General features: G+C 43.3%; 1 protein-coding gene across 1 annotated transcript in view; it reads right to left on the minus strand.

The window, feature by feature from the left end:
- LOC135517537 (supervillin-like) overlaps positions 1 to 13,849 on the minus strand; it is a 109,762-nt gene that overhangs the window by 31,016 nt on the left and 64,897 nt on the right. The window contains exons 15-20 of the mRNA XM_064941934.1: positions 7,457 to 7,631; positions 6,708 to 6,800; positions 4,874 to 4,960; positions 4,287 to 4,470; positions 3,993 to 4,165; positions 1,984 to 2,139 (exon numbers count right to left, since the gene is read on the minus strand). Of these exons, the coding sequence (XP_064798006.1) occupies positions 1,984 to 2,139; positions 3,993 to 4,165; positions 4,287 to 4,470; positions 4,874 to 4,960; positions 6,708 to 6,800; positions 7,457 to 7,631 (868 nt within the window). The remainder of the gene's footprint in view (positions 1 to 1,983; positions 2,140 to 3,992; positions 4,166 to 4,286; positions 4,471 to 4,873; positions 4,961 to 6,707; positions 6,801 to 7,456; positions 7,632 to 13,849) is intronic.

Consider the following 13,849-nt stretch of genomic DNA (forward strand, 5'->3'; position numbering starts at 1 on the left):
TCCGTTCTGTGGCCGAGTGATTCACTGCTTGCTAACAGAACAGGGCTGCGGACCGTTGAGTGGAATTGAAGGAAAACAAAACTTCCGGAGGACTTATCATCCTCCCACTCCCTTCTCTCTACCTTCCTTTCCTCTGTATCCACTTCTAAAGCCTATTTCTGTCACTCTACATTCAAGCTTCTGTCTCCATCCCTGGGAAGCTTCTCCAAACTCCTTAATCCTCCACCTCCTCTCGTCCCTCTAAACAGACCACTGAAAAAAGTTGACAACATCCAGTCCTCATTCACTCAGCCTACTGAGCCCACTCACACAGAACTACCTTTGCCTTATTCTCCCTTCTCTCTCCAGATGAAATCCTGCAACTAGGGATGTCCGGCCGCCCAACAACCTGCCCACTTAACCCCATCCCCTCCTTTCTTCTCCAGCCCATCTCTGGAGACCTTATCCCATTCCGCACTTCCCTCATCAACTCATCCTTGACTACTGGCTGCATCCTCTCTGACATTAAGATGTACAGAATCTCTCCCCTCCTCAAGAAACCAACACTTGACCAGTATCAAAAACAGGAAACTGGTATCACTTATTTATTTTCTTTCTAAAACACTTGAGTGCATTGTCTCTGACCAACACTCTCATTATCTCTCTCAGAATGATCTTTATGACCTTAACCAGTCAGGCTTCAAGGCGGCTCCCTAAGACCACTGTCATATGTGTCACAAAAGCTCTCCGCTCTGCCAAAGCTGACTCGCTCCTCTGTTCTCATCTTCCTAGATCTATACGCTGCTTTCGAAACCGTGAATCATCAGATCCTCCTCTCCACCCTCTCAGGGTTGGACGTCTCAGGCTCTGCACACTCCTGGCAGGTCCCTCCTACCAGGTGGTGTAGAGAGGATCTGTGTCTGTACCACGTGCGCTCACTACATGTGTCCCCCAAGGCTCGGTTCTAGGCCCTGTCCTCTTTACACCAAGTCACTCGGCTCCATCATATCCTCACATGGTCTCTCCTATCATTGCTATACGGATTACACTCAACCACTTTTCTCCTTACCCCCCTTCTGACACCCAGTTGGCGACAGGCCTCTCTGTGTGCCTGGCAGATATCTCAGCTCGACAAAACAGAGCTCCTCTTCTCTAAAATGCTAATTAAAAGCACCACTGATAAAAATAAATCTCAGTAGTCTGACAACTTGCTTAAGCAGGGAAGGAGAGGAATTTCCACTCCTCAGTGCATTAACTGTTTTCCAGCATTTTGACAGATCACAAGCAGAGTCGGATAAAAAGAAGTAACTTGATTTGGCGTTCTTAATTGTGGAGGTGCATCTATTTCACAGCTGCCTGAAAAGCTGCCAATCAACTACAGAGTTTCTAGCTTTAGGCATTTAAAATGGGGGCATTTATCTGCTAAAGAGATAAAAATATATGAAAAATGCAGGGTCAGGCATAGAGACTAATACATATCATAAAGATACCTTTGGGGAGAAAATATTTTATCTCCCCATAAAATGTGAGAATAACAGACCTAGTATGTAATCAGTATGTAAACATTTCTGTTTAGAGGGTTGTGTGTGTGAGGCTAACCTGTAACGATCAATGTACCCTGAGAGTCGGGAAGCAAGTTCAGGGAGTGAATGATTTAATAAATAAATTAAAACATAATACAAAACAAGTAACACAAACAACGCACAGACATGAAACAGAAACAATGACGACTGGGGAAGAAACCAAAGGGAGTGACTTATAAAGGTCAGGTAATCAAGGAGGTGATGGAGTCCAGGTGAGTGTCATAATGCGCAGTTGCGCGTAACGATGGTGACAGGTGTGCGCCATAATGAGCAGCCTGTTGACCTAGAGGCCCGGAGAGGGAGCACACGTGACATAACCACATTCTTTCGCTGGGTTTTTCATCTGGGCTTTATCATGATTGACTGATGACCTTGTACCTTTGGGGGGTTGAGTGGTCTAGAGGTCATCTGACCGTCTCACCTTTGACTTGCAAGAGCATGAGTTTCTTGTAGGGCACAGCGCTGTTGTTGGACATCTGGTCGGAGATGTTGACACGGCGCAGGTTGACACTGCTGAAGTTCTCCTTACTGGCCAGACCCGCCAGAGCCACCTCAGAGAATCCACTATTTTTATTCACTGGAACATAGAGATGGAGCCATAAGTTAGAGAAGTTATAAAGAAATACAATATACCATATAATTATTAGGAATCAGAACACCAGAATGGAAATGAACCTTCTTATGATGGCATAGATGTGGTAAAGGAGCCAATGGAGCCAACACAGTTGATTTGTAACGATGACATGAACATATGTTGGGGTTGACATCCATACAAGCATCATACGCAGATTTTTTTTATACCTCAAAACAATATGAAATACACTGTGACGACCCTCCCACTCTGTCTGCCGTATTCTGTCTTTGTTCTTGTTTCCTTATTAGGATGCCGGTGGGCGGAGTTGGGGAGGGTCGTCAGCTACATGGGAAACACCTGGGCCAGGTATGTCCCAGGATAAATAGACCTCTTCCACATTCATGGAAGAGACTCTCTCCATGTAGACACCTTTGTAGATTGTGTTGTGGTTCTTGGTGGCCTTTTGTTTGTTTGCATTGGCACCTTTCAACACCCTGCATTATCACATTCATGCAAAACACTCACTTACACTACTGATTACACACACCATTGTATATTTTCCTTAGTTGCTTTAGTTAGCGTGGGGGGGGTAATGAGGAGACTCGGGATCTTTCCCCCATGTTTCCATGGCAATTCCACTGTTTTGGTTGATTTCAATTGACCTCTGTACCACATCTATATAAGGTCAGCCATTATGGTATGGCAGTTGGTCAACCATGGTTTGCCTTGCGCAATGAATTTGAAGATTGTCGGCACTGTATGTTTGTTAGCTATCCAGACAGTTTTAGTGGAAACGATTCCATTGTGTTCTAATTAACTGTCAATATGCCAACATTTCATTCAAACAGTGCAGTCAATCCACAGCCATATACTGGCTGAAATCAGTTGACTTACAGACAAGATGTAAATGCAACAAGTACTGATATTGTATTGTAATAACACACAGCTTTCCAAGACAACAAGAATTGACATTTAAGGCAACTTTACATCAAGGCCATTTATGCAGACAATTAGTTTTGGCATGAAAAGAGTATTTTACAACAACAGTGAACATTTGAATGATTGCTCTGCACAATACCAGGAAATTAAGGCAAGGTTGCATTCATGATGCGCTCTATTTCCCTATAAAGTGCACTACTTTTGACCAGAGCCCCACGGGCCCTGGTTAAAAGTAGTGAACTACATACGGGAATACTGTGCCATTTTGGGACTCAGACAAGGCATTTAAATATAGGTCACTTTTACAGCGTTTACGTCTGCTATCCCAGAATGCAATGTGTGAATGTATTTATAGAATAGAACTACAGTACAAGGCCTGAGTACCAGCTCCTCCTTGACCTACTGAAGCTGCCAACCGCACTCAAGCTCACCCATTCAACCTGATTTTAATCAGTTCAGGTACTGTAGTATAGGAAGGAAGCGAGTTATTAACATACGATTGAAAGTGTGCTCTGGAAAGTTTGCTGTCGTGGGAAGTGTTGGAGAATATTTTATCAGAGAGCTGTTGTGGTTCTGTTAATGTGTGTGTCTCAACTACAGTCACACATACTGTAAAGCAAGCAATTTAAAGCACAGCACACAGCATCCACCTCTGCATAGACTGACAATGCATTTACAACTGAATACAAGCACAATCAGATCTAAAACTTATTTTCCCCATATTTCTAGTTACCGAAACTCCCCCAACCACAAGCACTTTTGTAGATCTGAAGGGATGGATAGGTATAAGGTAAGCAATATGGCAAAATCATATTGTGGACTAACCATAACCCTTCGAAGCCTTCATCCTCTTGCTCTTGCTCTAGATCAGGCCTATGTTGAGTCCCTGCTCTATGTACTCCCTCTCATGTACTCACTCTTCTCTTGCTTCATCCTCTTGCTCTCCAGCAGGCCAATGTTGAGTCTCTGCTCTGTGTACTCGTGTCGTATGTCCTCTCTGGCCGCCAGCATCTTCAGAGGGTTCCTGGACGACTGGACGTTGCGCACTGGACGCACTGACCGCTTGTGCTCCACCATGGCGGAGGTCAGCCTAGGTCAGAAGTTAGGGTTCAACAGAAAGCAGGTGACGGGTTTTTACAGTGTTGACTCACCCCTGACCTCTGCACTGTGTATGTGTGTGTGTGTGTGAGTGAATGTGTGCACATCCTTACTTGGGCATCTGGGTACCACCGAAGATGTCGTCGAAGTCGTCATTGATGTCCACCTTGCTGTTCATGTTGAGGGGCATCTCGGCCACGTGGCGGTAAAACTTGTCGAACATCTCATCATCCAGATTCATGACATCTTTGACCGTCTTCTTCGTCACTGTGATGGTGGATTCCTGCAGGCCGCCCACTGACGGGAGAAGCATGGAAGACAAGATGAGTAACATAACATTATGCTCAAGATGTCCTCAGTCGTCTCCGATGGTGTTTTTACCAAAGATTCCAGTAACTTTAAGTGAATTACCTGTAGTTTTGCAACCCTAGACATAACCCAGTCACTAAGGCCTCGATAGACAGAGACCGTCGGTCCCAATTCGGTCCCAACCCCTCCCCCTTGGCTTTAAATCTTCAATTTTTGCAGATCTGTAGGGTCTGGACAGGAATAAGCAGTATAGTGGCGGAGCTTCCACCCTATTCCTTCCACCTTACAGATCAGCAAACATCACAGAGGTAGTGCCAAAGCGGAAGAGTTGGGAGCGAATTGGGAGCGAATTGGGAAAGACCGTGACAGTGTACTAGAACAAGGCACTTACCTTTACTGTTCAACTTGCTCAGGAAAGAGTCCAGCTTATCGAGTTTCCTGTCCGACTCCAGGTTCATGTCCGGTTTGGCCTCGATCTCTGCAAAGCAACACACAAGAGTTACTCTATGAATGGTGAGAGACTGACATCTACACTTAGTCAGCATGGGAAAAGGGTGCCATTTGGGACTCACTTTTCAATGAAATCAAAAGACATCCATCCACAAAAAAAATGTCAATCACAATAGCAATGAAGGTGACATCTGTCTCATGCATCAACACAGCGTTTAAGTTTGAGGGCAACCAAACACTATCCCGGGGATCATATTCTATCAGACATTGGTTTCCAGATAACAATGACCACACCAATGGTTAATGTCACAGGGATTACACATGACAATTACAGGCAATATGATGCACACAACACAACAGCAAAAGGAATTTGATAAAACACCTTCAGTATCAGATAAATCCTGCATTTCTTAAAGAATAAAAACAAAGACAATTGATTATAACCAAATGTTACCATTGGCAAAATAAGTATTGCACTGTAGTTTGGTCGTGAGTCAAACAGCACAGAGGCTACAATAGCTACGCAGTGATTGGATTATGTTGAGGTGATTCTTGACATATCAGTGCTAGTGTATTTTATATTGAGTGGCTGATACACACATGTTATGATGAAGATGAGTAGTATAACATTATTCACAAGAACTCCTCAGTAGCGTTTACATTTGGGTCAGCATGTGTCTAATGACAGTACCCCAAACAACATAATGCAGTCACAACCAGGGGTTGGAACTGAAAATATTTTCCAATCGTTCTGAGCAGAACAGCTCATTAATTTACTCGAGCCATTAGCATGGATAGAGAAGCTTGCTAGTTATTTACGTACATGTTTGATTGGTCAGATGAATGCTTGAGATGCGACTGAAATCTCACCGGAGAGGAGAGATCGACGGCAGGAAGCCTAGTGGTTAAGAGCATTGGGCCAGTAACCGAAAGGTCGCTTGTTTGAATCCCAGAGCGGACTAGGTGAAAACTCTGTCAACATGCCCTTGGGCACTTAAGTGCAATTGCTCCTATAAGTTGCTCTGGATAGGAGCGTCTGCTAAATGACTAAAATGTAAAATGGGAGAGAGGTGGACATGGAGGGGGCTTGGCTTGATCACGTGACGTGAACTGGAATGTTTAGGCTATTACTAACGTTATGACGTTACAGAATTTTATACTAGACATTAACCAGTTCTCAAGATCTTAAAATAAAAGTTATATTCTGGAACACTAGAGATCACTTTCGTTCCAGGTTCCGTTTCTGTTCCTAAAATGTGTGTTCTTTTTCGCTTCTGTTCTGTTCCCTGAACCGGTTCCAACCCCGAGTCAAAACTATTTACTGTAAATAATATTAAAGGAAATTTCCACCCAAAAACAATATTTTAGTATTTGTTTCAATAGTCCATTGTTGCCATAGACCCAAACTGTTTTGCTTGTCAGCAATCAAGTTTTCAAGATACAGAAATTATCCCCTTATGATCCAAATTGCATCATATGATGCTGCGTTTTGTATCATGTGACGCAAAATACATCATACAGAGATAATTCCTGTATTTTGAAAGATAGTTTTTGGGTGGAGTTTCCCTTTAAGGTCACTCATAGACCAGAGAGGAGAGAGAGGTTAGTGTCAAATTATGATTTTTACCTTTCTCACAAAAACGTGAACTTGTTCAACCCTACTCAAAAGTTTAAAGCTTTGGATATGTGTAATAAACATGGTAGACAATCTGTCCAATGCTTTTGAATCCCTAAGGGTGAGGGAGAAAAGGGAAAAACTGAATTGGGCTACTGACCTTCCAGAGGCTTGGAGATGGCAGGAGTGGTGTTCTTGGGTTTGGAAGGGAGAGATGTCACAGGGTTCAAGAGAGCAGAAGGAGAAGCCAGACCTGAAACACAGACAGACAGACAGACATTAACAATATAATTGGATGTTCAACCACACAGAACAACAAAAGAGACCTGAAAAGTTAGGGCATAATGTAAATTAACTACTGTTATATAGGTCATACACAGACATATATAGGTATATATATATATATATATATATATATATATATATATATAGTGTTTGAGCTACTGTAGCGATACGCTAGCCACCTACCCAGCAGCAACTGTAGTACTGTAACTGTCTGTCAGTCAGTGTTTGTGTGTCCCCCCCCTCCATTTCTTACAGTAATGCACCACGCTTCACTCACTCTCACTCAGCAGTAAACCTGACTCAACCAGGAACCGCCAAGACCCTCTGTACCACTGCTAAATGGATAATAGGAGACCAAACACATAGTTTTCGGCCCGATTGAAATACACACTGACTGTTGCTACTCTATGGGAGCTGGGAGGGTCTGGGAAGGCTGTAGGGAGAATTCTAGGCACTGGCTGCCAAACCAAACTGCAGGGTTATATGGAATGAGTGTAACTGAATTGCGAATTGACACGGAAGACCACTATCCACTGACTGACACAAACCCTGGCTCCGTGTGCGCTCAGATGCGTGTGCAAATACATGTGTTTTTGTGCAAGTGTGCCCATTAGATGACCCGACCTTTCTTGACCATGCGTGCGGCCACAGTGAACTGTGTGGAGTCGTTAGCGGCCCCGTGGCCCTTGGACTTCCAGGCCTCTTCTCGAGCCACGATCAGCTGCTTCCTCTCATGGATAGACATCTCGATAGGCTGGTTCTGGTTTTCCGTAGTCTCCTCTCCCCCTCCCATCCTCTGCTTGGAGAACACAGAGACATTGGGATAGGGAGACTCTGGGTGTAATCAGTGATGTGAAATATTGTCTATGTACCAAATGGCAGCCTATTACCTACAGTGCATTCAGGGAAGTATTCAGACCCCTTGACATTTTCCACATTTTGTTACATTACAGCCTTGTTCTAAAATTGATCAAATATATTTTTTTCTTCAATCTACACACAATATCTCATAATGACAAAACGAAAAAAAGATTTAGAATTTTTAGCAAATTTATAGAAAATAAAAAAACAGTAATACCTAATTTACCCTTTACTATGAGACTCGAAGTTGAGCTCAGGTGCCTCCTGTTTCCATCTGTGGTAAATTCAATTGATTGGACATGATTTAGAAAGGCACACACGTCTTTTTAAGGTCCCACAGTTGACAGTGCACGTCAGAGCAAAATCAAGCCATGAGGTCGAAAGAATTGGCCGTAGAGCTCCGAGACACGAATGTGTCGAGGCACAGATCGGGGGAAGGGTACCAAAAAATGTCTGCAGCATTGAAGGTCCCCAAGAACACAGTGGCCTTCATCATTCTTAAATGGATGAAGTTTGGAACCACCAAGACTCTTCCTAGAGCTGGCCACCAGGCGAAACTGAGCAATCGGGGGATAAGGGCTTTGGTCACGGGGGTGAATAAGAACCCGATGCTCACTCTGACAGAGCTCCAGAGTTCCTCTGTAGAGATGGAAGTATCTTCCAGAAGGACAACCATCAAAACCAGCAGTCCATCAATCAGGCCTTTATGGTAGGGTGGCCAGACAGAAACCATCATTAGTAAAAGGCAATTGACAGCCTGCTTGCAGTTTGCCAAAAGGCACCTAAAGACTCGCAGACCATGAGAAACAAAATATTCTGGTCTGATGAAACCAAGATTGAACTATTTGGCCTGACTGTCACGTTTCACATCTGGAGGAAACCTGGCACCATCCCTACAGTGAAGCATGGTGGGGGCAGAATCATGCTGTGGGAAGTTTTTCAGTAGGAAGTTTACATGCACTTAGGTTGGAGTCATTAAAACCACTCCACAAATGACTTGTTAAGAAACTATAGTTTTGGCAAGTCGGTTAGGACATCTACGTTGTGCATGACACAAGTCATTTTTCCAACAATTGTTTACAGACAGATTATTTCACTGTATCACAATCCAGTGGGTCAGAAGTTTACATACACTAAGTTGACTGTGCCTTTAAACAGCATGGAAAATTCAATAAAATTATGTCATGGCTTTAGAAGCTTCTGATAGGCTATTTGACATCATTTGAGCCAATTGGATGTGTACCTGTGAATGTATTTCAAGGCCTACCTTCAAACTCAGTGCCGCTTTGCTTGACATCATGGGAAATTCAAAAGAAATCAGCCAAGACCTCATAAATAAAATTGTAGGCCTCCACAAGTCTGGTTCACCCTTGGGAGCAATTTCCAAATGCCTGAAGGTACCACGTTCATCTGTTCAAATAATAGTACGCAAGTATAAACACCATGGGACCAAGCAGCCGTCATACCGCTCAGGAAAGAGACGCGTCCTGTCTCCTAGAGATGAACATACTTGGGTACAAAAAGTGCAAATCAATCCCAGAACAGCAAAGGACCTTGTGAAGATGCTGGAGGAAACAGGTACAAAAGTATCTATATCCACAGTAAAGTGAGTCCTATATCGACAGAACCTGAAAGGCCGCTCAGCTATGAAGAAGCCACTGCTCCAAAACCGTCATAAAAAAAGCCAGACTACGGTTTGGAACTGCACATGGGGACAAAGATCATACTTTTTGGATACATTTCCTCTGGTGTGAGGAAACAAAACTATATCTGTTTGGCCATAATGACCATTGTTATGTTTGGAGGGAAAAGGGGTAGGCTTGCAAGCCGAAGAACACCATCACAACCGCGAAGCACGGGGGTGGCAGCATCATGTTGTGGGGGTGCTTTGCTGCAGGGGGGACTCATGCACTTCACAAAATAGATGGCATCATGAGGGAGGACAATTATGTGGATATATTGAAGCAACATCTCAAGACATCAGTCAGGAAGTTAAAGCTCGGTTCCAAATGGGTCTTCCAAATGGACAATGACCCCAAGCATACTTCCTAAGTTGTGACAACAAAGTCAAGCTATTGGAGTGACCATTTCAAAGCCCTGACCTCAATCCTATAAAACATTTGTGGGCAGACCTGAAAAATTGTGTGCAAGCAAGGAGGCCTACAAACCTGACTCAGTTACACCAGCTCTGTCAGGAGGAATGGGCCAAAATTCACCCAACTGATTGTGGGACGTTTGTGGAAGGCTACCTGAAATGTTTGACCCAAGTTCAACAATTTAAAGGCAATGCTACCAAATAGTAATTGAGTGCATGTAAACTTCTGACCCACTGGGAATGTGATGAAAGAAATACAACCTGAAAATGAATCAACTCTCTACTATTATTCTGACATTTCACATTCTTAAAATAAAGTGGTGATCCTAACTGACCTAAGATAGGGAACTCTTACTCTGATTAAATGTCAGGAATTGTGAAAAACTGAGTTGAAATGTATTTGGCTAAGGTGTATGTAAACATCTGTCTTCAACTGTATATACACTGCTCAAAAAAAGGGAACACTTAGACAACACAATGTAACTCCACGTCAATCACACTTCTGTGAAATCAAACTGTCCACTTAGGAAGCAACACTGGTTGACAATACATTTCACATGCTGTTGTGCAAATGGAATAGACAACAGGTGGAAATTATAGGCAATTAGCAAGACACCCCCAATAAAGGAGTGGTTCTGCAGGTGACAACCACAGACCACTTCTCAGTTCCTATGCGAGCTGTGGCAAGAAGGTTTGTGTCTGTCAGCGTAGTGTCCAGAGCATGGAGGTGCTACCAGGAGACAGGCCAGTACATCAGGAGACGTGGAGGAGGCCGTAGGAGGGCAACAACCCAGCAGCAGGACCGCTACCTCCGCCTTTGTGCAAGGAGGAGCAGGAAGAGCACTGCCGGAACCCTGCAAAATTACCTCCAGCAGGCCACAAATGTGCATGGGTCTGCTCAAACGGTCAGAAACAGACTCCATGAGGGTGGTATGAGGGCCCGACGTCCACAGGTGGGGGTTGTGCTTACAGCCCAACACCGTGTAGGAGGTTTGGCATTTGCCAGAGAACACCAAGATTGGCAAATTCGCCACTGGCGCCCTGTGCTCTTCACAGATGAAAGCAGGTTCACACTGAGCACATGTGACAGACGTGACAGAGTCTGGAGACGCCATGGAGAACGTTCTGCTGCCTGCAACATCCTCCAGCATGACCGGTTTGGCGGTGGGTCAGTCATGGTGTGGGGTGGCATTTCTTGGGGGCCTCCATGTGCTCGCCAGAGGTAGCCTGACTGTCGTTAGGTACCGAGATGAGATCCTCGGACCCCTTGTGAGACCATATGCTGGTGCGGTTGGCCCTGGGTTCCTCCTAATGCAAGACAATGCTAGACCTCATGTGGCTGGAGTGTGTCAGCAGTTCCTGCAAGAGGAAGGTATTGATGCTATGGACTGGCCCACCCGTTCCCCAGACCTGAATCCAATTGAGCACATCTGGGACATCATGTCTCGCTCCTTCCACCAACGCCACGTAACACCCCCGACTGTCCAGGAGTTTGCGGATGCTTCAGTCCAGGTCTGGGAGGAGATCCCTCAGGAGACCATCCACCACCTCATCAGGAGCATGCCCAGGCGTTGTAGGGAGGTCATACAGGCATGTGGAGGCCACACACACTACTGAGCCTCATTTTGACTTGTTTTAAGGACATTACATCAAAGTTGGATCAGCCTGTAGTGTGGTTTTCCACTTTAATTTTGAGTGTGACTCCAAATCCAGACCTCCATGGGTTGATAAATTTGATTTCCATTGATAATTTTTGTGTGATGTTGTTGTCAGCACATTCAACTATGTAAAGAAAAAAGTACTTAATGAGAATATTTCATTCATATCTAGGATGTGTTATTTTAGTGTTCCCTTTATTTTTTTGAGCAGTGTATATATATATACTGCTCAAAAAAATAAAGGGAACACTAAAATAACACATCCTAGATCTGAATGAATGAAATATTCTTATTAAATACTTTTATATATATATATAAAATCTGCAAAAATGTATAAAAACCTATTTTTGCTTTGTCATTATGGGGTATTTTGTGTTTTAAAAAAAGATTGGAGTTTAAAAAAAAAATCAATTTTAGAATAAGGCTGTAACGTAACAAAATGTGGAAAAAGTCAAGGGGCCTGAATGCAATGTATAGTGCACTACTTTTGATGGACCGTGAAATAGGTCCCCCCCTTTATATAGCCTCACTATTGTTAGTTTACTGCTGCTGTTTAATTATTTATTACATTTTTTACTTATCTATTTTTAACTTAACACTTATTTTTCTTAACTTCTTAAATCATTGTTGGTTAAGGGCTTGTAAGTAAGCATTTCACTGTAAGGTCACACTGTTGTGACAAATAACATTTGATTTGATTTGAATTCGACCATGAAGGCCTGAATCACTCACTCTCCACTGAACAGTTGATGTTGAGATGGGTCTGTTACTTGAACTCAGTGAAACAATTATTTGGGCTGCAATTTCAGAGGCTGGTAACTTATCCTGAACTTATCCTCTGCAACTCTTGCTCTTCCTTTCTTGTGGCGGTACTCATGAGAGCCAGTTTCATCATAGCGCTTGATGGTTTTGCGACCACACTTGAAGAAACCACACTTGACATTAACCAGATTGACTGAGCTTCATGTCTTAAAGTAATAATGGACTGTCATTTCTCTTTTCTTATTTGAGGTGTTCTTTCCATAATACGGACTTGGTCTTTTACCAAATAGGGCTATCTTCTGTATGCCACCCATACCTTGTCACAACAAAACTGATCGGCCCAAACGCATTAAGGAAAGGAATTCCACAAATTAACAAGGCACGCCTGTTAATTGAAATGCATTCCAGGTGACTACCTCATGAAGCTGGTTGAGAGAATGCCAAGAGTGTGCAAAGCTGTCATCAAGGCAAAGGGTAGCTACTTTGAAGAATTTAAAATATATCTCGATTTGCTTAACACTTTTTTGGTTAGTACATGATTCCAAATGTGTTATTTCATAGTTTTGATGTCTTCTCCATTATTCCACAATGTAGAAAATAGTAAAAATAAAGAAACACCCTGGAATGACCAAAATTGTATTGTATGTAGCATCACAGCTATCAGCAACAAAGCTATGTACCATCAAAGCCACAGATCCATAGAACCAAAGCTCTAGAAGCACTGACCGTCAAATCCATAGTAGCTTATAAATAACCATGCTCTTCATTGGCAGAACTAGGCGTTTGGAAGAGTAGCCATGTTTTTAAATAGGCCATGAAAAAAAGTTGCCTCAGAATCGTGCTGTGGCGGTAGGACAGGGAGAGCAGCAGCAGAGCAACATCATTACAATGCCTGCAGACATATGGATAGCACTTTGGGAGTAAGGACAACTATAGAGACCGTATAGAACTGCGGGGTAGCGGATTTAACACACAAGCTCACAGCAAAAAAACAAAACAGGCCTGGCCTTTTTTTGAGAGAGTATACAGTAATGGATATAGTGAATGATATGCATCCATATAGTAGATGAGCTGACCATGCAAAGCCTACAGATGCATGCATGATCTTTGGTGTAGATACTAAGCACATTACTACTCAATAACACTAACTGCATAAAGCAGGTAGGTAGGCTATGCAGGCTGGCTATAGTATCCAGGTCATCAAACTGGATGCCTGATCTCACCTGGCTGTGCTGATCAAGACAGTGACTAATATCATTGTCAGGGAGATCAGGAGGAAAGAAAGTGGTGTTAAAGACAGGCTCCTTCGGAGGGAGGGCCAAGGAAGTCACAGACAGAAAGGTCAAACGGAAAGAATCAATGACAGAGGGGAATAAACATTAGATGGAAAAACCGGGATACCGCCAACCCAATATGCAACTGTACTTTGACAAAGGTTTGTAAATGTGGATTGTTGTCATAGCCTGCCCGCACAACTTCATTCAACACAAACAATGTCATGCAGTTTATGAGTCTGGATTTAAATGGCTGTATAGACAGGGACTACGAGCTGGTGAATTGGTTTCAGAATTACGCCTGAAACCAAGGCCGCAACCCAAATGGCACCCTATTCTCTACATAGTGCACTACCTTTGATCAAAG

The sequence above is a fragment of the Oncorhynchus masou genome, chromosome 28 (genome assembly GCF_036934945.1).
Source record: "Oncorhynchus masou masou isolate Uvic2021 chromosome 28, UVic_Omas_1.1, whole genome shotgun sequence".
Classification (NCBI taxonomy): domain Eukaryota; kingdom Metazoa; phylum Chordata; class Actinopteri; order Salmoniformes; family Salmonidae; genus Oncorhynchus; species Oncorhynchus masou.